The 24,443-nt window shown below is 46.1% G+C and overlaps 1 protein-coding gene across 4 annotated transcripts in view; it reads left to right on the plus strand.

Annotated features, from left to right (window-relative positions):
* Positions 1-24,443, plus strand: part of PPP2R2A (protein phosphatase 2 regulatory subunit Balpha) — a 32,553-nt gene that overhangs the window by 2,062 nt on the left and 6,048 nt on the right. Inside the window, exons 1-3 of one of the 4 annotated variants that reach the window (XM_069877614.1) lie at positions 816-867; positions 1,476-1,550; positions 21,838-21,935. In XM_069877614.1, the coding sequence (XP_069733715.1) occupies positions 831-867; positions 1,476-1,550; positions 21,838-21,935 (210 nt within the window). In that variant the 5' untranslated portion in view covers positions 816-830. Of the gene's footprint in view, positions 1-815; positions 868-1,471; positions 1,551-19,929; positions 20,041-21,837; positions 21,936-24,443 lie in introns of those variants that run through there. The other 3 variants (XM_069877617.1, XM_069877616.1, XM_069877615.1) reach the window with 3 other exon arrangements.

Here is a 24,443-nt window from a genome sequence, read left to right on the forward strand (position 1 = left end):
TCTCTCTTTATTATATTCTGAGGGGTGGAAAAGCACCAACTTGGTTCATTTAAAGTGTATGAAAAATGGAATTTTAGCCTTAATTAGAAACAGCAGCAATTTTTCTTACAGACCCTTTAAATAGTTGCGTGGTGGCAAGCAGCTAAATGACAAATGAAGAGGCTGGAGAGAGGAAAGGGAATGGCCAGGATGGGGTTTAGGGGAATAATTGGAAAGAAATGGGGTTTGGGGAATGGTAGAGATATAGCAACAAAAAACATTTTGCCGTCTCTTGCATAGATGGGTGCTTGTAGTTCCCTCCCCCGTGTCAGGTTGTGTGGCTGGCGTGGCTGTAACCCTTCAGAAAAGGAGTCGAGTGGAAAATGCAGCCTGGAGTCTGATCGTATTCCAGCTCTTCCCTTAACGTTGAGCCACTTGGTCTTTTTTGGAAAGATTATTTTGGGGCTTCCCATTCCCATGTCTTTGATTTATTGGGTTTTTTTTTCCACCCTTAATTTAGTATAGAAGAGGGAGAAAAGTCCCTCCTGTATTCTTTAGTATCCCCAAAGCAATCTCCGACCTCTGGATTAACGTGTAAATGCCATCTGTTGCTCAGCCAGTTTGAGTTGTGCAGAAGAAAAGTTCCATTTTGACAGAGGCTTTCAGAGAAAAAAAAAAAGCAAGAAGCAGAGTGAGGCAAACCCATTTTGGTCCCTTCCTGTATGTGCTCAGCCGGGCCGTGATTTGCTCAGCAACGAAATGCAAAAGAAATGGGTGGTGATTTTTTTGTGTGTGTGTGTGTGTTTTGGTGGCAGGGTTCAAATGAATCACTGCCTTCCGCCGAGGCAGTAATGTTCCTCAAGTTTTCCCTTCGATCCGTTTTCTACGGTAGTAGAAACTTCTTGGTGTCACATCGCTTTTGTTTGCTTTTCTGCTCGGACTTGCTGCTTTTCTTTAAGGGCTCATTATTGCTTTCGTTACTGCTGCGGAGAGGAATTGTGGTAAAAGTTCTTTTCTTTAGCTTTTAGTCCGTAGGTTCAGCTCGGCGTTGTCAGGAGAGAAGGAAATGGAGAGCGCGCTTGGTTTATGGCGAGCGAAAAATTGATATTTTCCAAAAATAGCTTTTTTTTTGACAGCTCTGGTGTTTTATGTGTGCGTGCGTGGAGGGTTCTGACTTGTGAAGTAGGAGGAAGCTTGCGCGCAGGGAGATGCTCGTGTTTTTAAAGTTAGCACAAGCGGCGTTCCTTAATCCGCTGAGGTTTTGGTGATGGAGGGGGGCTTCTATCGCTGCTCCTGCTTACTCCGCTTCAGGCCACCGGGGCATCCAGGGCTGGCAAACTCTTCGTGGCACAAACAATACCAGAAAGGAAAAAGGTGGGGAGGGGCGGCCTGGAATTGTGTTGGGGGGGAAGTAGGCGTGCGCGGCGCCCAGATCTTCAGTCTTGACTATTGTGTCGCTGCGAGAGGGGCCTCACTTTTGTGATTGTGTTTTGCAGGAGCTGGAGGAGGAAATGACATTCAGTGGTGTTTTTCTCAGGTGAAAGGCGCTGTGGATGACGATGTAGCCGAAGGTAAGAGCAATGTTTTCTCACTAAGTGTTTTCTGTCTGGCTCCTCCTTAAACCCTCAGATTTCATTTGTATCTCCCTCAAATACCACAGCGTGGCTGTACGCAGCTTGAGCGAAGCAAACAGACGTTTAGATGTGTTTAGATACCCAGATTCAGGATTAAATTGTGGTTTGAGAGTACCAGTCACACTTTTAAAGGGCTGAATTCAGGCTTCTTAAATATTTTTCTGGAGTTGTTTTCCAAGATTAAGTTTTTCCTCTTGCTCGGCTGTTGATTTGTGGGTTTTTCCTAATCTGCAAACTGGGGAATGCGCTGCTTGCATTCCGCAGGGAGGTGGTGTGAGAATTAATTAATGGCTGTACCCTTTGAAGATCTAAGTGCTAGATAAAGATCAAGTAATTCATCCAATCTTTCCAGCCTCTGTCAACCAGAAGAGGAAGAAATCTGAGTATTGGTGCTTGCCTAGTTATTAAGTAAAGGGGTTTTGTGTTTGAACTAGTACTGGGAACTGCCTAAAACTTAAGCTGGTAGTGACAAATGCCATCTTGTGCTAAGCTGGCTGCCTCTGGCAGTGCCTGCACTCGAGGCACTCATTATTTTCTTTTACTTGGGATGGTTTGAGGAGTTTTTCTTTCTCTGTGCTGCACTAGAGAGCAAAATTCCTGCTCCAGTCTTTTCTGAGACAAGTCCCACCGGCTTCTGAATTTCTCTGCCCACAAAGTCCCCTTTGCACAACGCAAACTGTAAGATCATGAGTTAAACTTACTCTGCTGCAAGCAGTTGACCTTCTCGCTTGTGTAATTCCTGGTTTTGTTTCCTTTTTATGTATCTTTAATGCTCCGGCTCACAAGTGAGATTGATGTTGTATTTAGAAAAGCAGTCGCTACGATTTCCAACATTTTACCATTTGACGTGCGGTTCAAATTAACTTCCAAAGGCCAAAAATATCAGTGTAGATGTGAGTGACTTGTTTTTATTAGCAGCAGTGTGTGGCAAACGATGCTCTGTCAGAGACTCCTGTCATTTACCAGCTGAAAACTGGCTTCTGGAAATGAGAAAGCTGTATCTGTTTTTATGAAGTTTAGCTTGAAATCCTTCACGAAGGATTATTTTAAAGCTTGAACTCAAAACTACCGTTAAATGAAGTATTAGTCCTTCCCTGGCAGACTTTAAATTCTGTAACCTTTGCTTTAATTACATACCAAACTAAATCCTTAATGAAGTACAAATATTGAAGAAGCTGCGGTTGTGTCAGGTGCTTGCAAATAATGCTTCGTTAAAATAAACATGTTGACGTGCGTGTAATGGTAATGAACTTTCTCTGTGTGTGGCAGAGTGGCTTTTACAGGGATCTGGAGATGCAGAAGTCAGGAAATAGTGTGCTCTTGGCTATCCTGGGGCCTTGTACCTCACCTTATGAAGGATGATTTACCAGCCTTACAGGTTAGCGGCTGTGCCGTGTGTCGCTGGAGTTGTGAGTGGAGTTCAGGGAAACCTTCCTGGGAAGGGAATTAACTCACCTCAGTTCCCCCAAGCCAGTCAGGGCGACTTCCAAAATATCATGAGAATGTCCATTTTTGATTTTACGGAAGGTTTAGCCTTGCGGTTCTGTGACCCAAAGAGGAGTTTGATTTCATTGTCAGCTGTAGCTACAAACCCCAGGGCCTTGATGTACTGCAAGGCATCCTGAAGTTTAAATGCCTTTAAATGATCTTGGAGAGAGGTCCTGAGGATGGTGTTATACTTGATTATAATGAATTTGTTGAGCTGAAATTCTCTCCTCTTCCTATGTGTTCGGCTCCCGCAATTCATGCTGGAAATAGTTGGAAGCCAGCTGCGTAATCAAAGTGCAAGTTTAGCCTCCCTGCATTCCTTCGCATTCATTACGCTTCGTACCATCTCCCTGGGATGCTGCTGGAAGGGTTAACGTATCAAGCTGGGCCCATTTTTTTCCTTTTATTAGCTGTATTTCTGGCTTTAAGGTTCACTTGAGTGAAACGGAGCCTTGTGTGGCTCTCGCAAAAGCTGGGACAGCAGCTTTGCCTGCTCCTGGCCCCCTCGGGACACCCGAGGACGAGTTGGCAGTGGCTCACAGCGCGGTCTGCAGACCTTTCTTCCCTCCCTGCCCTCCTCTCTGCTTTCTTGTCGCAGGCACCGTGGTGAGAGCTAAAGAAAATCTCGCTGTCTGAACCTTCAGGGATTGTTTCGCCGCTGTGGTTGCACTAACGAGCGTGGGCTGTAATCAGGACTCATTTGTGCTGGGTGGCACCCAGGGCGTGGGGTTGAACAGCTTTAGAGCTCAGCTTTTAAACACTAACTTTTGTGAAACGCTGAAACTCCGGTAGAAGCAAAGCGAAGACGACAAACCTGAAAGGAATGGGAGATTTCACTTTCTATTTTCTTCCTGTTCTGTTGTGATATTTATATTGGAACCTGTCTTAAACGAATATAACAGAGGTGTTAACCCAGGAAACTGCGTCCACGTAGTTGGATTAATCAGAGCATGAACCCAGTGGTCTCTACACGTTGCCTGTAAAACGGGGCGGTGGAGAATAACGTTTCTAACAGGGTAATAGAGGCAGCAGCTTTCCAAAGGTCGCCAAGAGCTCTAGTGCATATCTTCAGTGTATTTGAGGTCAGATCTGACCTCATAACCCTCCCGTGCTATGTATAACCTATAATTCTTCAGACACTTAGGCCGGAACAGCTGTCTATTACAAAGTCAATATTTGGCGGCTTTGATGGCTGAAACGTGAACTCTGATACACGCAGAGTTTAATTTTCTGGCTTTCCAAGCGCTGTGTGATAGATGCATGTGGCGGCATTTCCCTTTGGAGCTAACGAGCGTGGAAAGGGAAGAAAGAGAAACCCTGTTACTAAGACTGAGGAAAGAAGGCAGCGGGGTGTTTATCTCCAGGGTCTGCCTGTGGTGTTCTGCTGGGGCAAAGAGGAGCAGGGAGCTGGCCTCTTTTCTCTTGGTATGTATGGAATTTATCCACCAAGCACGGAAATCAAGTTATAACTTGAAATCTGAGTTTTGGCTCCTTTATAATTGGGATCCTTCACTTTAACTGATGGCAGAAGTTTGCTGTTCTGCGACGTCACACAGAGGAAGCTGGGCAGGCTGGAGAAGTGAGGCGGTGTGAGCCTCTTGAGGTTCTACAAGGCCAGGTTCAAGGTAACTGGGTCAGGGAAGTTGATGGTTTCCATACAGGATGGGGGATGATGTGATTGAGAGCAGCCCTGAGGAGAAGGACTTGGGGTGCTGGTGGATGAGAAGCTTGATATGAGCTGACAAAGCACGCTCGCAGCCCAGAAAACAACCGTGGCCAGGCCTGCATCCAAAGCAGAGCGAGGGAGGGGATTCTGTCCCTCTGTTCAGCTCTTGGGAGACTCCACCTGGAGCCCTGCATCCAGTTCTGGAATATCTGAAATAAATAAGAGCATGGAGCTGTTGGAGTGAATCCAGAGGCCAGGGAGATGATCCAAGGCTTGGAGCACCTCCTGTACGAGGACAGGCTGAGAGAGTTGGGGTTGTTGAGCCTGGAGAAGAGAAGGCTTGGTGGAGAACAGAGCCGTTATCCTTGATAAGTTCAATGATCAGGTTATCAATCATCTGTAGTATTTGGATGTTTTCCCCTTGTGCCATCTCTATTTCAGCAGAAGTAAGATCGACTGCCCAGAAAGGTTCAGGAGCAGAGATCGCTGGTTTTTTTTTTAGTAGAAGTTTCATTTTCTGCAGCAGTTTCGTTGTTTCAGGGCTTGTTTTTACTCTTCAGCTGTTATGTTCTCCAAGATGTGACGTAATGGCAACCCCAGTTGAAAACAACTAAGAATTGTGAGTTTAAACTGTCTGAAAACTGGATGCTTAATGGGGTGAGTTTGTACTTCAGAACAAATTAAGTCAAATTTGTTTAATTACTTGGCAGAAGGAGAGCCAAGCTGCTGTATCTAAATGTCCTTTCAAGTGTAATCCAAAGATACGTAGAAGTCTGATAGTCTGGGTCCAAGGCTGGGATCCAACAAGTTAAGTCCTCGGCTTTAACCCTGAGTGATTAGGGCTCATCCTAGACGAGCAGTTTAACCATTTCGTGTCTGAATTGTCTCTGAAAGAAATACTGGAATATCTGCTGTGGGTGCTGATCACTGACGCTTCATTTTGAAGTCCGATGCTTGACTTGGGTTGGGTTTCTTCGTCTTTAGCCCAAACGTTGCTGTAGTCTCTTTGAGTCTGTGCAGACAAGGAGCAGATGAAGTCGTGTGTGGTCAGAGATGTAAACAAGATTTAAGATTTGACTCTTCTCTTGGTCAGGAATGCTCCCTGTATTTGATTCTAGGTACGTTCGATCTTTCAAGAGTAGTTTCATGTTTATTTTCGGCAGCCTGCGAATTGCAGAGCAGTGATGGTCGTTTGTCTCCAATGCCCGAAAATAGTTATCTCAGAGTAAGGAAAACCAAAGCCAGGAATGAGGACTGCTGTGAAAAGCAGTTTGCCACCATCTGGAGTTCACAGGCTTCTCTTGCCTTAGCAGAAAGCTTTCTCTTCACCAAGTAACGTATCTCTAGTGGTAGATTAGAGCTGCTGAGCCTCCTTTCGAAAGCTGGTCAGCTCTGTCCTGCTGGGCTCTTATTCCTGGTGGAACACCCGGTTCTGTTGGCTTCCGGCAACTGATTAATAGGCAGATGGAGGGATATTGGGAAGAAAGGCTTCCATCTCGCTGTGTTTGTGGGCAGGAGTCACAGAAGAGTTTAAAAAATGGCTAATAGAAGTCACTGATGGGCTTTTTTTAAGGGGAATCGATGGAACGTGAGGGAAGGGAAAATTCTCAGTGAGAAGCAGCAAAGGCGTGAGAGGTCGCAATGATAATTCTGAAAGAAGATGATGTTTAGTTGTGGGAGGGAGCTTAATTTGGGTTTTTGAAGGCTGTGGTGACGTTCTGTATGCTTATAAGGTAACATCACTTCAAAGGAGCAAGGAGCAGAGAGGGGTTTGGTTTTAGGGGCCAGTTTGAAATACACCGTAGGTAAAGAAGATGGCTCAGTTGTGTGTTCCTAAGCCTGCTGCTCTGTTGTAGCTCATTTATCTTCAGCCCTCTGCAGAATGACTGCCTGTATCTAGAGAGAGAGAAGCAGGCTACTATGTTCCAGGAGCTGCTGGTCTGGATTGACAAAAGCCTGCATTGAAAATGTGACATCCCCCAAAACAAAGAGCATTTACCAAACAGGAAAATAGTGAGTGGCTGTTCAGCTCCCAGAAGTGATTCAGTGCTCTCTCTTGACATGGGGCTGCTAGCTGGCGCGCTTCAGCTTGTCAGTCACCCTGACCAGTGTTACGTTGCTTCTCTGCTGCTTTAGTGTTCTTGGAATAATTTTTTGCTTAATTTAAAAATCAGTTGGGAAAGGAGAAGGGTTTGGTTTTTTTTTGTCATAAATACAGAGTTACAGCGATGCCGCCATCGAACTCACAGACACGGGAAGCTGTAACTTCACAAAACATGTTTGGGGAGGAATAAAATGAAGAATAAAGCTCCTTGTGGATGCAGAGCTGCAGGAAGAGTTAAGAGCTGGGTGTTCCTCGCTGTACAATCTGCCTGGTTTTTTCCTCCTTTCTGTTTTCTTCTGACTTGCCTATTTAGGCCATGGCTACGCATTTGGCAGCGATTCTGCTTAGAGAGGCACTCCTTCCCACTTTGCTGGCACAAGGGTTCGTGTGCTACATGGTGAGCTTGTTAGAAAGCTGATCCCGCTGAAAAATACTGAAAATTGTGGGTTTGATGAGTTTATTTGTCAGCTGAAATGAGCCTTGCTCTGGTTGTCCATGCGCTGGGTGTGCACGTGCCAGCGCAGCGTGGAGAGCGTTTGAGTGACTCAGAGGGGCACAAGGAACTGGGAAAGGTTGGTTTCTGTGGGACTTTATGTACAGTCAGTACAAGATGCTGGTCGTTTGAGTGCTGTGCTACTAGAAATGTTAAAATTGACCGATTAAAAGGGCTTCAGACCCTTGCTGTTCATCCTTAAGAGACTGAACGACAACACTGGCCACATAAAACAGTGAGAGCTTTGCTGTGATGCTCTGATGCCTGGTGGGGATCCTCCCCGTGGGGTATCATCTTCCCTTAGACATAGAGGCTGAAGTTGGTTCAAGATACAGAATCACAGAACGATTTGGGTTGGAAAGGACCTTAAAGACCACCCAGTCCCAAGCCCCAAGTCTCTGTTGCTGTTGGAAACAAATGGACCTGTGTTTGCGTTTTGGTTTTTTGCAGCAAAGCCAGTGCAGGTGGAAGGGGGTTTGCTCCTTCGGTGTCCACACAAGCAGTAGGTGGAAATTATGTTCGTTCAACATTGTTACCAGCTCTGTTATTGAAAAGAGCTCTGTTCACATCAGTACAGTTTGGTTTCCTGGAGGATGTTGTAGCAAAGAACACCACTTAATTGGGCGATGGATTACTGCCTGATGCTGTACTGTAAAGTGCTTTAAAAAGATAATCTGGCAGACGATAATCTTCTCTTATCGTGTCTTATCGCTCTTAATATGATTTGAAAAACTGATCCCTTGTTTGGGGTTTTGACTTCACCCAAACTAACGTATCGTCATGCATTTAAATGCTGTAGAATTAAGCTGCCTTTGTTTCGATGCTGTTTAAGGGTGCGTACGATGAAATCCGCTCTGTGCGGTACCTCCTGCAGTAACAACATCAATTAGCCATGGTCCCAAATTAAGGCTGCCACTTATTCCTTCCTCTTTAGGAAACACCGTGCTTCCAAAGCAATTTCATCAGCGTAAGATGCTTTTATAACTGCCTTTAGGGTATTTCCCAGAGCTTTATTTCATAAATTCAATACTCTGCAGTCTGCAGTACCGTAACAACGTCCATGGGAGCATTAGTATGGAGCAAAAAGTTTTGTGGTGTTAAGTCAGTGTTCAGTAATTAAGTGAAACTGAGGTTTACCCTTCTAAAAAAGTGATGGAAGTGAAAATGATGGAAATGAATGAAAAGTCCTGGCACAGGAGGTGTTCAAGACCAGCTTGGAGGGAGCTTTGAGCAACCTGATGCAGTGGGAGGTGGCCCTACCCATGACAGGGTTGGAACTGGATAGGCTTTAACGTCCCTTCTAACTCAAACCGTTCCATGATTCTGTGATTCTGTCACTCTGGGCAGCAGGTAGTGTCACAGTGATGGCCTTGCCTTGTTCCTCTCTGCATTTAGGAGCCTCTGGGTTGTTAATTTGCCTTTATAATGAAGGCGCTGGCTAACGAGGTAGGCTGTTAATAGTGTGAATTCATAATATTACTGCAAATAATTGTGTGAGGCTTCTGTGCGTGACTGTGGTTCTGTTACAGAAAGAGAAGTGGCTGCAAGCTCTTCTCCTCTAACTTGTCATGCTTTTGTTAAGCACTGGAGGAGAAATTATTAATTTGGTCAGCCGTTCTTTGTAAAAATGCGTTTCCCCTGTAGCGATCCGCAAGCGATGGCACCGCTAAGAAAACCAGCACATTTAGCTCTCATGTTAAACCCCGCAGGCGGTTGTGCCAGTATCTAATTTTAGAAGAAGATTTTAGGGTCAGGAAAAAGAGGGTTTGAAAGAGTTGTGTTTTAAGAAAGATGGATTTCCCAGAGGTACTGCATTTTGTGTGCAAGTATCGCTCTTTGCATTTTTGATTGCAGTTCTTGAATTCATGCTCTGCGAATGATGTGATCTCCAAACACAGTGGGCGCCGGGTTTTGAGAGGTTGGGAAAGGTAATTGCAGATATTCAGGAACAGTTAAGGTACTTCAGACTTTGGACAAGAGTTTACTAGATAGTTTTTGTGCATTAAATGCTGGTAGTAGCTGTGTTTTCCTTTTCTCATGAGAGAGCTGGGGGTGTTTAGCCTGGAGAAGAGGAGGCTGAGGGGAGACCTCATTGCTCTCTGCAACTCCCTGAGAGGAGGTTGTGGAGAGGAGGGAGCTGGGCTCTTCTCCCAAGGGACAGGGGACAGGACGAGAGGGAATGGCCTCAAGGTCTGCCAGGGGAGGGTCAGGCTGGACATTAGGAAAAAATATTTCATGGAAAGGGTCATTGGTCCCTGGCAGAGGCTGCCCAGGGAGGGGGTTGAGTCCCCTTCCCTGGAAGGGTTTAAGGGCCGGGTGGACGAGGTGCTGAGGGACATGGGTTAGTGATTGATGGGAATGGTTTGACTCGATGATCCGGTGGGTCTTTTCCAACCTGGTGATTCTGTGATTTTATAAATACAAAAAGTATTCCAGGGACTATCCTTTGATTCATAAAAGCAGTGATTTCAGCTGGCCTTCCTCCTCCTAGAAGATGATTCCCAGATGCTGTGACCTATATGTCTTCAGCTGCCCTGAGCTGGCACGGATGTGGCCTTGGCTGTGGAGCGATCGCTCTGGGACACGGACCTGAAAGAAAAGTAACATCTTGGGTTGGTTGCCATCAGATTAATTTTATCCTGAGTTAACTTCCCGGACTGATCTATCCAACTGTGTTAAACGTTTGTGGTGGAATAGGTGGTGATGCTACAAGAACAGGGCAGGAGAGGAGAGGTGAACGAATTTTAGGATGATGTGAAACTGTGGAATTGTGGGCTCGGCCTCTCCCTCAGCCTTCTAGTGCTTGTTCAGAACTGCCTTTCATATGGAAAACACTTCCAGTGAATCGAGATTCACATTCCAGGATGCCTCTTCTAAAAATCGATGTGAACAAACAGCAGTTGAAGTTGAAGCCTGTAAACTCGTCAATTATACAGCCCAGCAGCGAGAAGACAGTGCTGCTCAAAAATGCGTTCGGTATTAAAATGAACTGATGAAAGAGTCAATGCCCACAGCGAGTGGAGTAATGAGAAGGTTTTATTCCCTGGTCACCTGCTAGTGCGAGCTGTGCCTTCATCTCTGCGGGGAACTCCAGTTGTACCTGTGACCTTCACAGGCTCCGTGCGCTGGCTCGCTGCCTGAAACTCAGCCCGTGCCGCCTCCCTCCCTCCCTTGTGGTCGGTAAGAGCGATGTTTGCTTCCACTTCCTTAGGAGGAGGCACTTTATGCGTTGTCTGAAGCCTTCTACACATGAAAACTAAAAGCCTCCCATTTTTGGCCTTAGCTTTTGCACCTGAAATAAAATCTTTGCTCCAAGAATGTGTGGGAAGAGTCTGAAACAGCACAGTAGGTCCTAGGAGTTGCTTTTTATACCTACAGCAGCACCAAGGCACAGAATTCTGGTAGCTGATGGTGAAAGACATCAGCGAACCGATGTTCTTTTAAAGGCCTACTGCTAATTTTTGATTTTTGCTGTCTGTTTTGGAATGGCTGCAGCAAAAAAAAGAGAAAACCAGGATATCTCAGTGCTCCTGTAGTGTTCGCAGTGACAAATTAAGAAAGGCATTGCCTGAAGGCTTCTGTTCTGTACAGGCAAAACAATAGCACAGTATGTTATTTCCAAATATATTGTTATTTGCAAACAGAAAATGAGCCGCTGGCCTCTCTGTGCTCCAGCCCATTGAAATGCTGGCTGTGACTCCAGCAGAGCTCGTTCCATAAATAGCTCTGTACTACTTGGGAACACAAACAAGCCCCTGCGAAGATCGACAGTGTGGTTTTCCGAGGAGATTATTGAGCTCATGTTATTGGTGTGTGCTCGGGGGTCGATGTGAGGAGTGTTTCTCTAAGCTGACGTGGACAGGAACTGAGGAGGAAGTAGTTACTGGTCCAGATTTGTTTCAGGGCGTCGTGAATCACCTGGCTTGGGCATAGAGGGGGGAAATGAGATAATAAAAATGAAAAAAATGAAAGTAGAATTATGGAATGGGGCAGGGACACCTCCCACTGGATCAGGGGCTCCAAGCCCCATCCAACCTGGCCCTGAACCCCTCCAGGGATGGGGCAGCCACCCCTGCTCTGGGCAACCTGGGCCTCCCCACCCTTATCGTGAAGAATTTCTTCCTAATGTCTAATCTAAGTAATCCCCCTTCCAATTTAAAGCCATTCTCCCTTGTCCCATCACCACAGTCCCTTGTAAAAAGTCCCTCCCCAGCTTTCCTGCAGCCCCTTTCAGTACTGGGAGCAGGTGTATTTTCTCAGTATTGAAGATTGTGCATTATATTAAATGAAAGCCTTTAGGTAACGACTTCAGGCGCTGGGTAATGGTTCGAGTAAATACAAGTTGAAATAGAATTGACCTATTCATTCAATGAACAGACATCCAAATTAGAGCATCCCTGTAATTTTACTGCTTGGCTGTTTGGTTGTGTGAATTCATACACAGCTCATTTTGTAGTTTTTCAGCACTGTGTGGGTGAGCAGCCTCTTGAATCAGTAATACAGGGGCAACTTTTGTGTATTTCTGTTCGGTTATAATTGGTGTAGGCTGTCTGGAGTAAGGTACTTTGTAGTCCTGAGGAGCTGCTTGTAAACATCTTGTGTATTAGAAGAGTTGAGTAAATAGTTAGGTGCTTTGCCTGTTCCGTAGGGCCCATTTCTCTCGTCCTGCTACTACTAAATATTTTTCAAAACCAGCAGAAATCTCCTTTTAAAGAGAATGAAAGAGCGCGATGATACCTTTAGCAAGCTCTTGGTGTAAGTGGTGGGCTCCTCAGCATCTCCTCAGCCCCTGCTTATCAAACACACGCGTTTATCAGCAGGACATCAAGGCCTAGATGGTATTTCTGAGCTTTTTTTTCCCCCAAGATCGTTCATTCTTGTCCTTCCAAGGCCTATTGAGAACAGTTCCCTAAGAAAATGGAAGTGCGATACAGCAAAGCTCTTCTGCTACAAGGACTAATTAGCCAGGTTTGGCAAAATAGATACTTTGCGAACATGTTTATCGCAGGGAGAGGGAATAAAAGCTTGGATAAGCCCTGAAGGAGCCCGGTGGGTATGTAGTACTGTCTTAACTCTAAGAATACAGGTTTTCCAGAGAGCGATGCCTTGAGGTGGATCTGCTCCCCTAAATCGCTGCTTGTGGTTAGTAGGACATCCTTTCTCTGCAGGTCAGCAGGAATGTTTTCGTAGGTCTGAAATGTCAGCGTGGCTCTGCTCTGAGTTTATTCTGGAAGAGTGGTAAACCTGCGTTTTTGTTCTCAGTGGTGCTAAAATGGAGCTACCTCGGAAATTAGGGCTGTAGTTTTGCTGTGGCTTTACCTTACAGTGAATTATCCGTAAAGCTCTGCAGGCAGATAATGCATTGGAATTAGTCCTGTACCAGAGCTCTGTGGCTGGAGAATAGAGCCAAAATGATCCAATCTGTCACTCATAAGCCTTTTTTTGTCTCAGTTCGCCTCCTATTGCTCCCAAGTCCCTCGGTTCTGTGAGCGATAGTGACAGAATATTCAGGCACCCAAGGGGATCTTGTATGAAGCCCCTGTGGGCACGAGGTTAGCTCCTGCTCGAGATAATTTGCTTCCCCTGTAATTAGACCTGCATGCATTGTGCAAAGGACAAAAATTACAACTCCCCAACTCAATTCAACACAATGCAAAATATAACTTAACCCTTCATCACCTCTGTCCGGGAAGGCCTGGTTCCGCGCAGGTTTTGGTGGCTGAGCAGCGCTTCTAGGGTGGAAATAAAACTCATGTGGCTTGTGTATGGCACTGCTTAGTGTTTAAAAGGGTAATGGATGGTTGAAAGGCACAATCCTTGTGATAGCAGATGTTTGAAAGAGGAAAACTCCAAGGGGAGGAAGCTGTTTCTTGTGTCATTGAGTCAAGTTATTGCTGCCTGCAGTAATAATTAAAGTGCTCCCTCTGTAGCGTAGACTGTGGAAGCAGAGAACTCTGACACTGCCAGCATCCTCCTTTGAGCAAACCAGAGACTCTGCGGTCTCCTGGGCTTACTTTCCGCTGAGATTTCACTTGGGATTAAAAACGAAGCTGTTTTTATGTAGAATCTCATTGCTGCAGCACCAACGATCACATTTGGTTTCCATATTTTAGGGGAGGTTTTGGTTTTGTGACCGTTCGGGGCTGTTACAAACTTTGTTGGTTGCCAGAGTTCTGAGACAGCTGCTGAGGTTTGGGGCTTTTTTTATTTGCATCTAAACAGGAACAGTTTCCCTTTCCAGGATAACGGATACTATGATCAGGGCCCAAGCATATCTGGGCTAGAGATCTACAACATCTGACAGCTTTTTATTTAGCAGGGAGTGCTTTCCAATGGAATTACTTACAAATTAGAATGCATTTAGATTTTAAACACAGATGTTGCTCAGCTGGTGCGTTTTCTCTGCTTCTCTTCTTTTTTTATTTATGTTTCACATCAAAAGCATCCTTTCTGCTGGAGAGTTAGGTAGCAGCTTACGTCGGGTGCGTGGCCTCTGGAGGTGATGGGATCCAGAGGCCTCAAACTACTGTTCATGTCTGGTTTTGACACTCCTGGCCTCGAGTGAAGAGGAGGTTTCAGGGATTAATGCAGAACTTGGTGAGGAAGCCACCCTTCTTTTTCCTTTCCCCACCTGAAAATAGTTTTAAGCTCACAGGCTGGGAGCTCTCAGCAGCTGAACTTTGATGTTCCATGAACCAAACCCCACGGTAGCTTGAAGATGGAGCTTAAAAACGCTGAAACCTTGGATTTGCTGTTGATTACGCTTGGTTAAAACCAGAACAATTCTGCTGGTTGGAGAGAGGGGAAACTGGGAGGACAGACTTGAGCTTTTTTCGTTGTATAGTGTTGCGGTGGCTGCAAAGAATCAGCTCCAGGAGAGGCTGTGACCTTTTACTCCTTCTTCCTAGTTGTGAATAGACGTCGTCGTTCCACAACCTGTGAGGTTTTCCACCCGCCTTTCTGAAGTTATTTAAGACAAAACCCAGGAGTGGGGCTGGAGTCCTGCCACTTGTGCTCCTTGTGTTTATGATATTAATAAACTGGTGTCAAGTGGCCTGGGAACGGGCGATGCGGCTTGAAAGACCTTTGTTTCAGCCAACAATAGACCTGATTTTGTGTGAATAGGAAAAGCAAATAAGCGCTTCCTGCCATATTTTACGGAAACCTGGAGTTTTGGGAAGCATGTGTTGAGAAATTTAGACTAAATGCACATCATTTACCTTTTTTCTTTAGTGCAATGTTCCCTCTGTGTGTGTGTGTATTTAATAGTCTTTCTAAATAATGCTGGCAGTACTATTGTAATACAACCTGTTTGTTTGAATGGATTCTTCAGGATCTAAACCCATGGATGAAAGATCTAAAGAGAGGAATTTTCTTTCTTCCTCAAGTTAAAATTTAGAGGCAATTGAACGTGCCTGGGTGGTGCTTCAGGCCACCTCGAGGCTCAGTTGGCATTCACGGTCTAGTGTGGAAGCCTAGGACAATGCTGGTTGTGATTTCAAGGCAGAGGACGCCTGTAGATGCTCAAGGGAATTGTTGTCATGTATTAAATAATCCCATATTGTTGGGTTTGAGGTATTTTCAGGCTGCTCTGGCTCATGTTGGGATGGAAAACGGCTCTGCTGCGAACTGGTAATGTCCTCGCTGTGCAATAACCAGCAGATTGAATTATTTGGACGGTGATCACCTGCCAGAGTTGCAGAGAACTGTAAGAAGCTTCACAACAGACGCACGGACAGTTCTGGAATGGCAAGAATCATAGAATAACCAGGTTGGAAGAGACCCACCGGATCATCGAGTCCAACCATTCCTAGATCAGCTTAGTTGAGGTCCTAGGAATACGTAGGTGAAGGTACCTCCCGGAGGGCTTGGAAACGGCACTTAGAGGACTGCAACTGCTATTTTACTGGTTTCAATGTGATGTTTGTAACGTCAGCTGATGCCGGAGTGAAGTTATTAGTTATTAATTAAATCGGCGGTGCCTAGGCGTGAGCAGGCAGGTCAGCAGAGGGGTTTTGTGGTGTTTGCATCTGCAAACGTGCTCCGTTTCCTGCTCCTCCGAAGGCCGTCACGGCTCCTTCCCCTCTTCTCCCAACCAGACAATGACTCGCTGCGGGGCGAGACGTGGTTTGCAGCTCCTGGGAGCTAAAGATGCTGCTGTGGTCGATTTATTCCCTTTTCACCTGGTGGGAGAAGGGAATTTGCCCGTGGGTGTCCTATCCATCTGTTCTGAAGGGAGCAGCACTGATGCCTTGTCTTCAGGTTTAAAGATAGAACATAATTAATGAGGGTGACGAGGGTTAACGGTGTCTGTCCAGAAACCAAACAGCCTTGCGTTTGTTTGTATGGACAGAACATTCTTCTGTCTGCTTTTTTTACAAGTTTAATAGGAGATTTTCCACAGTGATTTTTATTAATAAACTAATTTGAGGTTTAAAAAAAAAAACAACCCCAAACTATTTAATTCTCTCATCCAAGTGGTTTCAAGGCACCAGTTCGAGGCTGTTTTCAGCTAACGTACAGTAACCCTATAGGATTCTTTTCTGTAGGTTTACAATGAAGTTTGTTTAAAAGGAATTCTAGACTGCGGTGCCTGATGTAGGGAGTGGAAATTAAACCTCTGCCATGAGTTTTCAGTCATTGCGGTATCGATGTTGCTTCTGCAGTTCCATAGTGGGTCTTTAAATCAATGAACGTGTGAAAACTCTTTCTCAAAGCTCATACTAATTTCTAATGCTTTATTCCCTTCACAAAGACCGAACTTGAAAGCAATTTGATGCTATTTCACGTGGCAGGAATCTCTTTCGGTTCATGTCAGCGTGGGCCACCTCTGGCTGGCTGCTGTTGGTCACCTCAGGTTTCTCTGTCATCGCAGTTGGCGATGAACGTGCTGTTCTCTGGAGGCATCTCTGCTTCTTCTGAAAGCTGCTATTTTACCGCACTCCTTCACTGGCCTCTTGCCTTGAAAACACACCACGAGGCAAATGGGAGGTGAATTTGATGGGGGAAACATGACCAGAATGAAGATGTTGACTCTCGCTGACGTTGGCTCCCAAGCAGCCGTTGCCCTGTGAGGTGCAGCAATCATTTAGCGAACACAAGAATTAAAATAAAATGTTTAGTATGCTGCTCCCCACACAACTTGAGCGGTAACGCAGAAAACAGAGCGAGCTTTCATGAAGTGTGTTTAAAGGAGAACATTGCTTTGGTATCACAGGTAGCTTAAGATCTCTCCAAGCTTTCTGAATGTGTAAGGAGCTGCTTTTCCAGGTGAGAGGTGCTGTGTGCTGGCAGGTGAGGCTTTACTATCACCTTGGTAAATACTTCCTCTGCATATTCGTTATTATTCCAACTTGGAGAGGGGTTTGGGAGTCACTGCTGTTTCACTTCTGCTCTCTGCAGGTCTAATAAGAAGATGGGTAGATGAGGGACTTAAGGACATGGTTTGGTGGCAGATGGGTATGGTTGGACTCGATCTCTGAGGTCTTTTCCAGCCGGGTGATTCTGTGATTCTAATGGCATCTTTTCCCTGGTGTTTTGCAGGCAGGAGCAGCTTCTGACAGGTTGAGAAGGTTGAGGTTGTTCAGCCTAGAGAAGAGAAAGCTCTGGAGAAACCTTACAGCAGCTTCCAGTGCTGAAAAAGGAAAGCTGAGGAGGGGCTCTTGATAGGGGAGTGCAGGGATGGGACGAGGGGAAATGGCTTTAAATTGGAAGGGGGAAGATTTAGATTGGACTTCAAGAAGAAATTCTTCACCATGAGGGCGGGGAGGCCCTGGCCCAGGTTACCCAGAGAAGCTGTGTCTGCCTCATCCCTGGAGGGGTTGAAGGCCAGGCTGGATGGGGCTTGGAGCCCCTGATCCATGGCCGGGGGTGGAACTGGGTGAGCTGTGAGGTCCCTTCCAACCCAAACCATTCTATGAAACTGAGGAAGTGGGCTCCACGCTCGCTCAGTGAATTCTCTTTTCACCCCTTAGGACAGAATTACCAACTAATAAGTGATCTCTACATAATGAACACGATCTTGTTTGAGTTGGAAAATTCCAGAAATGGCATTTGGAGCCACTGGGAAGGTGTATAAACGACTAAAATGTACCCAAATGCTTTTTAAATACTACAATTCTTTGTTCAGTCCTTGGAAACATCAGGAGGTTGCTCCACTTGTGTCAACATCCTGATTTACTTGCGCTCCGCTTAGGCAGCAGATCAACGCGATTCCAAAAACTTGCACAGAAACCCTTTCGCTCCGGTGAAATAAAGACGCTCTTTGTTCCCTGCCGTGATTGACTGGCTGCTCTAGGGTAGGTGACATGTTTTGCCTACCAAGCATGTTTTCTAAGCAGAGTTTCTGTAAAGTTCACGGTACATTAAAATAGATAAGCCTCTCCTGGACTAATAAAATAGCTTTTATTCTATTATTGGAAACAAATTGAATACAGAATTGCTTTTCAGGTTCACAAGGGGCCTTCTGGAACCAAGTCATTGCATTTACAGCATCTTTCTGCTCGTTTGGATTGATAAAGCTGTTTTGTTCCCTTATTCCATAGACTTGTCGACAGCGGCAAAACTTCAGCACGGCCCTTTCTCTAATAGAAAACTCCCTCACGATAATCCCTGCGTGGTCCTTGTTCACCAGAAAGTGTGGAAGGCCCCAGATGTAACGTTGTTTTTTAGTATCTGTCATTCAGTTTTCCATATTTCAAACCTTTCAAGGGGGAAAAAGCATTTGAAATCAACTCAATTCCTTTATTCATCTCTCTGAGCAGCGTAGCCTGCCTGTTTTCTCTTGAACTGGGTACCTTTCCTGGGCGCTCTGCCGCGAACCATCCAATGTGACAAGTGAATCGCTCAACGTAGCGACAGTTGTGGAATAAATACTGATTAAAGGCTCTGAATCGGGATTGTTCTCTCCAGAAACCCACTAGGAAACAAGTAGGGTTTGTGGTGGTGGCTGTTCTCCTGCAAGATGATTGATTCAGCAGCAGCACCACGTGCTTGTCGCTGATTAAGGATTGCTTGGGAGTTTCGGGTACGTCTCCACTTCTTGCAGCGAACATCAACACGATACTTTTAAGCTTTATCAGAACTTGGTTCCTGTGGTTCTTCAGGTTCCTGTTTCCACGTCTCCCATGGGAAAACCTCGTTTATTTGGGATTTCCAGGCTCCCTGGCTTGGTTTGCCTGGAGTGTTTTGGTTGCGAGGCAGGGATACAACCTTAGAGCAGTTCTGGGGTCGATCGTATCATTTCACTCAGCCTGCTCCAAGCATTTCACCTCGGTGAGGAACGTGAGCAGCAGGAGTAAGTGGACTTCAGGTTATGGGATGGTGGTTTTTTCCCCTCTGCTTTTAGATCGCTGAAAACCGTTATTTGCAAGTATTTAGCAGTCGCAGAAGTGTTTCTACAGAGTTAACAAGGGACTGGGAAGGGATGTTTGAAGTGTAACTAAAGGATGGTGCAGTACAAGAAGAATATTGAGGTGCTGGAGCGTGTCCCGAGAAGGGAAACAGAGCTGGGGAAGGGGTTCAAAAACATGTAGATGTGGTACTTTAGAGACCTGGTTTAGCAGACACGGTGGGGTTGGGCTGGCAGTTGGACTGGAGGAGCTTAGAGGTCTTTTCCAACCTCAGTGATTCTGTGACAGCTGTACACATCTGTGCCACAAAGAACTCCAGGCAGCTGTGGTGAGCCCTGAGCTGTCTGTCCTGAGAACTTGAGCACTGGAGTGTCGATACCCAGTTCCAGCGCTTTGCTGTTGTCAGAACGATGTCTACATCTGGTGTGTTGGATGTTGCCCTGTAGCAGGGACACCTCCCACTGGATCGGGGGCTCCAAGCCCCATCCAACCTGGCCTTGAACCCCTCCAGGGATGGGGCAGCCACCCCTGCTCTGGGCAACCTGGGCCAGGGCCTCCCCTCTGTCACAGCAAAACATTTCTGCCTAAGATCTCATCTCAGTCTCCCCTCTTTCAGCTTAAAACCATTCCACCATCCCTGCCCTCCCTGATCCAGAGCCCCTCCCCAGCTTTCCTGCAGCCCCTTTCAGCACTGGAAGCTGCTCAAAGTTCTCCCCAGAGCCTTCTCCAGGCTGAACACCCCCAACTCTCTCAGCCTGTCCTCATACTACAGGAGATGCTCCAGCCTTCGCATCATCTTCATCCGATTTAATAGAATCCATCATCTGTCTAGAAGCCACCGGTGACCACCGAGTACTGTGCATCTTCCTCTCCCTCGCTATTCCTCCCTGGTGCACTCTTCATCCGGAAGGGCTCGTTGCTCGATGTCTGCGTCCGGAAGGGCTCGTTGTCCACTTCTGGACAGCAGGAGCAGCCGCTCTGTCTGTGAGACTCCCACCTAGAGACGGTAGGAAAAATAGCACGCCCCGAAGGGAGGAGGCAGAGGGACGGCAGCGCGGTCTATCGATGCGTTTTTCCCCCTTGCACACGCTGAAGGACTTAAAATAGCCGTACGTGGAGCTGCCATGGGGATTACGGGCGCCCTTTGAAAAGAGGAGGAGAGCGTTGGGTTGATTTGGCAGCGAGGGTGTTAAAACAGATGAAAATACATAAGCGAATCGGTGCGCTGCGGAAGATGAAATGCTTCCCGTGTCAGTTCGCAACCGCTATTAAATCCGCCCAGTTCACCACCAGTGCCTTGATGTCTGTCTCCCTCTTGGACCAAGGTATGGGAATGCGATGTTCTTAACGGTGAGTCACGGGGGTAAAAGGTGCAATCGGATGCTTTGCTTTCAACTGATTTTTGTATAAAAGATGCATCTCAACCCTATTTTAAAACTGGTTGAGCAGAAACCATCTCTCTGCTTTCTTAGCCCGTTTGTTTTGTCCTTGGAAGGGGAACAGCCCCTGATTCCAGTGTAGGAAGCCGCGTCAGATGCTGTGGACATAGCTGGAGTTTAAATATTAGTTAATAATCTTCTGTTGCGATTGCTGCCAAGGATTATATTTTGGTTTGCGTTTAAAATTGATTCAAGCACTTGAAAATATCTTTTGCGTGGTGTTGATAGGGCACTGGAGAGTTATGAGCACCTTGTCCTCACCGGCTGAGGCTGCTCTTCGGAGATGTGGGGATGCTCACACTGGAAGCTCCTTCACACGACTGAGCCTGTGGACAAACCCAGACTTGGATCAGCTTGGGGATAGAACAGTTTGGGTTGGAAGGGAACTCAAAACCCATCCAGTCCCACCCCCTGCCATGGGCAGGGACACCTCCCACTGCATCAGGGGCTCCAAGCCCCATCCAGCCTGGCCTTGAACCCCTCCAGGGATGGGGCAGCCACCCCTGCTCTGGGCAACCTGGGCCAGGGCCTCCCCACCCTCATGGTGAAGAAATTCCTCCTTATGTCCAGTCTCAATCTGCCCCTCTCCGGTTTATCCCCATTGCCCCTCGTCCTGTCACTTCAAACCTTTGCAAACAGCCCCTCCCCAGCTTTCTTGCAGCCTTTTCAGGTTCTGGAAGGTCGCTAGAAGGTCTCCTTGGAGCCTTCTCTTCTCCAGGCTGAACAACCCCAACTCTCTCAGCCTCTCCTCATGCAGGAGGTGCTCCAGGAGCTAGCGTGAGTGCATTGTTTATCTGTTTTAGGCTGATATGAAAGCGAAATAACCTCAGCCCTTGCACATATAAAAACCTCAGGTACTTTCTTCTGCAGCAAATCAGATCTACATCGTTGTATTGTTCAAAGAATGGTCTGGCTTGCGATTCTGCTGTTTGAAAGCACGTGAAAATGTGAACTGGTGCTTGCGCTTGTGTTAATTTGTCCTCTCTTTTTCTGTGCAGACAGGTCAGTTGGGTGCTGGGCAGGGCTGGTTTTTGTCTGTCTGCATTTGCGATGTAATTGTAGCACTCCACGTGAATAAAAACGGTGGCAATGTTAAACATTTCTCAGCCAGAAATAGCTTTTTAGAGGCAGTCTGTTGAATTTATTTCTCAGTTTCTGTAGCTGGTTTTGTTCCGCGTCCTTGCATTCCTTAGACACTGATGTCTGAACATCCCCACCCTAATATGTTCAAACCCGTAAGTTGTCGAATGCGTCCCGAGTCCTTAAAAAGAAAAAACAAGTTTTGTGATCATGTGGGTGATGATTGTGTCCAATTCTTCCGTCGGGAGGACTGGAAAAATGAAGGTACAGGTGTGTATCCCCACAGTCCCTCTGTGCTGCCGCTGTGCATGCTGAAAATCCAGTTCTGTACCGTACCGGAGTCGCAGTTGTCACAGAAAAACAATGTAAAGCCTTTAAAAACAACTCAGTGCACAACGATGAACTCCTAACTCTGGCATGGTGAACTCCTAACGTGGTTCCAGCTGTAGAGCTTTGAATAATGACTTCTGTGGTTTTGAAAAAAAACCCTCCTTGTGTTTTCTAAGTGCACTCCAACTAAATTAAAGTGCGCATTTCCTTTCTTGGCCGCTCAGTGTTTAGGAGAATTATTAACCTGTGGCGTTTGTTTGTGTTTCTTTGCAGCGGATATAATTTCTACAGTAGAATTTAACCATTCTGGAGAGTTGTTAGCGACAGGAGACAAAGGAGGTAGAGTTGTCATCTTTCAACAGGAGCAGGAGGTGAGTGCTCGCTACCTGAAGTGTGTTTGATGGTCCCCTCTGTTCCCATTCGTTCTCTTTTTAAATCAAAGGAGCGTAATTCTATTAAAAAAACAGTATGCAAAGTGCATGCCTGTGTAATAAGTAATTAAAATAATGACATTTTAGAGTGAAAGGATTACTGAGAACTTGGTGACGCTGTTAGATGTTAATTTAAAGATTCTGGGCTTCAGCTCTGGTCTGAAGAGGCTGAAACTGAAAACAAAATTGCGGGTGGGATGCACAAAGACCCGGGCGAGGCTGAAATTGGGGGGTTTATAGCAGCTCTGCTTGGCTGTGGTTAATATTTCAGGTGTCACTTTAGTTTGGGGAAACGAAAGCTGCCCTTAAGTGGATACAGGATGGTGACCTCACGTGGCCTTTGGAGATCATCAGGTAGAGAAGTTCAAGGTTGTCAGCCCTGGTTCCCTAGGAGGATGGAGGGGGTTCTGCCAGCTAAAAGGTGTCGCAGAGAAACTGCTTCCAGCGTAGTGGGGACAAAGCTCGTAAACATTAATGCCTTGACAAATGGTTTTCCCCACCAAAAATGTGTCTGTGAGCGGGTCTGCATCACTGTTCACAAGCACGAACAAAGTGAATTGCTGCACTCGCTCTTTTTACTTCATGTTTTGTGCTGTAAATACACTGAGGGAGGCTTTTTGTGCCCTGTGAGATGAGCTTTCTCCGCTGCATCCCACATCAGGGGCAGAAGTCTCTTGTTTCCTTACACGCGTGCTCAGCTGCCTGCCAGGCGTTTACCCCTGTACACAAGCATTTGCCTCCAGCCCCTTAGAAATGGGTGTCCGATACAAAATCTATTGCTTTGTTATCTTTTGTTTGACCTTCAGAGAAAAAAAAAACAGGTTAGTGTCTCTTCAGATGACTCTGATACTGGAAATTAGTGTATCTATATTAAAATGAGAATTGGTATTTGCATATGAGCAATGGGAAGGCTTGTTATTGCTCTGCCTGTCAACCCAAGCAAGCCGCTTTTATCAATAGAGATCACTAAATATTTTCTACCACTTTTATTTTCATGTGACACCTCACAGTGGAAGCTTAAAGTTAGATTTCCCAGCTTTAGAAGCTGGTTTATGCAGCGAGTACATTGGTTAAGGCTAAATGGGAGATGAGAGCAGCTAAATCCACTCAGTTCTCTTGCGTGTGAACAAAGGACACGCGCTCAAGGAGAATTAAAGGTTTGATCCCTTGAAGTCTGTTTTAGATTTCGTGTTTCAGATCATTATAGGATACCTACAGTGCCAAAGTGAATCCAGAGAACGGCTTCTTCCAGTTAACTTCAAGTCACCAAGGGCTTTTAAAAACAAAACCAAAGAAAACAGCAAAAAACCCTCCCCAAATAAATCACCGCAACAATCCCCCTTCCCCAACACCCGTTAGGTTATGCTAGCAGAGGTATCTTTGCGTTTTATACTTGTTCTTCGGGTCTTTGTAGAATTCCCAGACAAATCTAACCCCACGCAAGGGTTTCTCCTCCCGTGTTAAAGGTAGGAAAGCCGAGAGGGGAATGCTTGGGTTTTAACGAAGGCCAGAGTTAGAAGCTGACTTGGTTAAAATGTATTTCAGGGAGAGGATAAAAGGCACTTCTGTCATCCCGCTGCCTAGAACAGTCATGCTGTTACCTAGAATAGAATCACAGCATCAGTCAGGTTGGAAAAGACTTGTAATATTGAGTCCCTCCCTAAACCACGTCCTTAAGCACCACATCCACGCGGCTTTTCAACACCTCTGGGGATGGGGACTCCACCGTTTCCCTGCTCCAGTGCTTGATAACCCTTTTGATGGAGGAATATTTTCCTAACATCCAATTTCAACCTCTCCTGGTGCAACTTGAGGCCGTTTCCTCTCATCCTGTCACTTGGGAGAAGGGACCAGCACCCACCTCACTCCTTTCAAGGAGCTCACTTCTGTCCTTAGAGTTTTCTTGGATTTCAAATCTAAAAATCCTAACCCTAAGGATTCCACCGTTCTTCTGGCTGGTGGGTGGCTCTTCCAGTGCAGAACCAACCCTTCCAGAGCGATCCCTGTGGGCAGCAGGTGCCACCTAGTGGGCTCTTCCTGATGGGCCAACCTCTGCTGGGGTCGGACCAGAGGCTGAGGTGGAACCCAGTACAGATACTGTGCGGAGTAGCCGTGCTGTAATCTTCCTGGACTTTCACAGATAAATTCTTGTGTTTTATTCCTTTAAATTCCAACATTTAGCTTGCATCCTTTAAGGATGCTTCAAGCTTAAATAGCTCATTCCCCATTCTCAAGTGAATCGTCGTTAACTGACATCTTGTGGTTTTAATGCGTAACCCATGCTGACATCCTTAGGATCTGTGAATCTTTGATAGCAAGAACCACCCGGCTTATCAGAGGAAGCAGCACGGAATTGGGTTTGGCATTTCTGCCTTTGAAAGACGGGAGGTTGAGATGAGATCTTGAGAAGAAATGTTTTCGTATCAGGTTTTCCTATCAGGTTGCCCA

This window comes from Phaenicophaeus curvirostris, chromosome 27, assembly GCF_032191515.1.
Source record: "Phaenicophaeus curvirostris isolate KB17595 chromosome 27, BPBGC_Pcur_1.0, whole genome shotgun sequence".
Taxonomy (NCBI): Eukaryota; Metazoa; Chordata; class Aves; order Cuculiformes; family Cuculidae; genus Phaenicophaeus; species Phaenicophaeus curvirostris.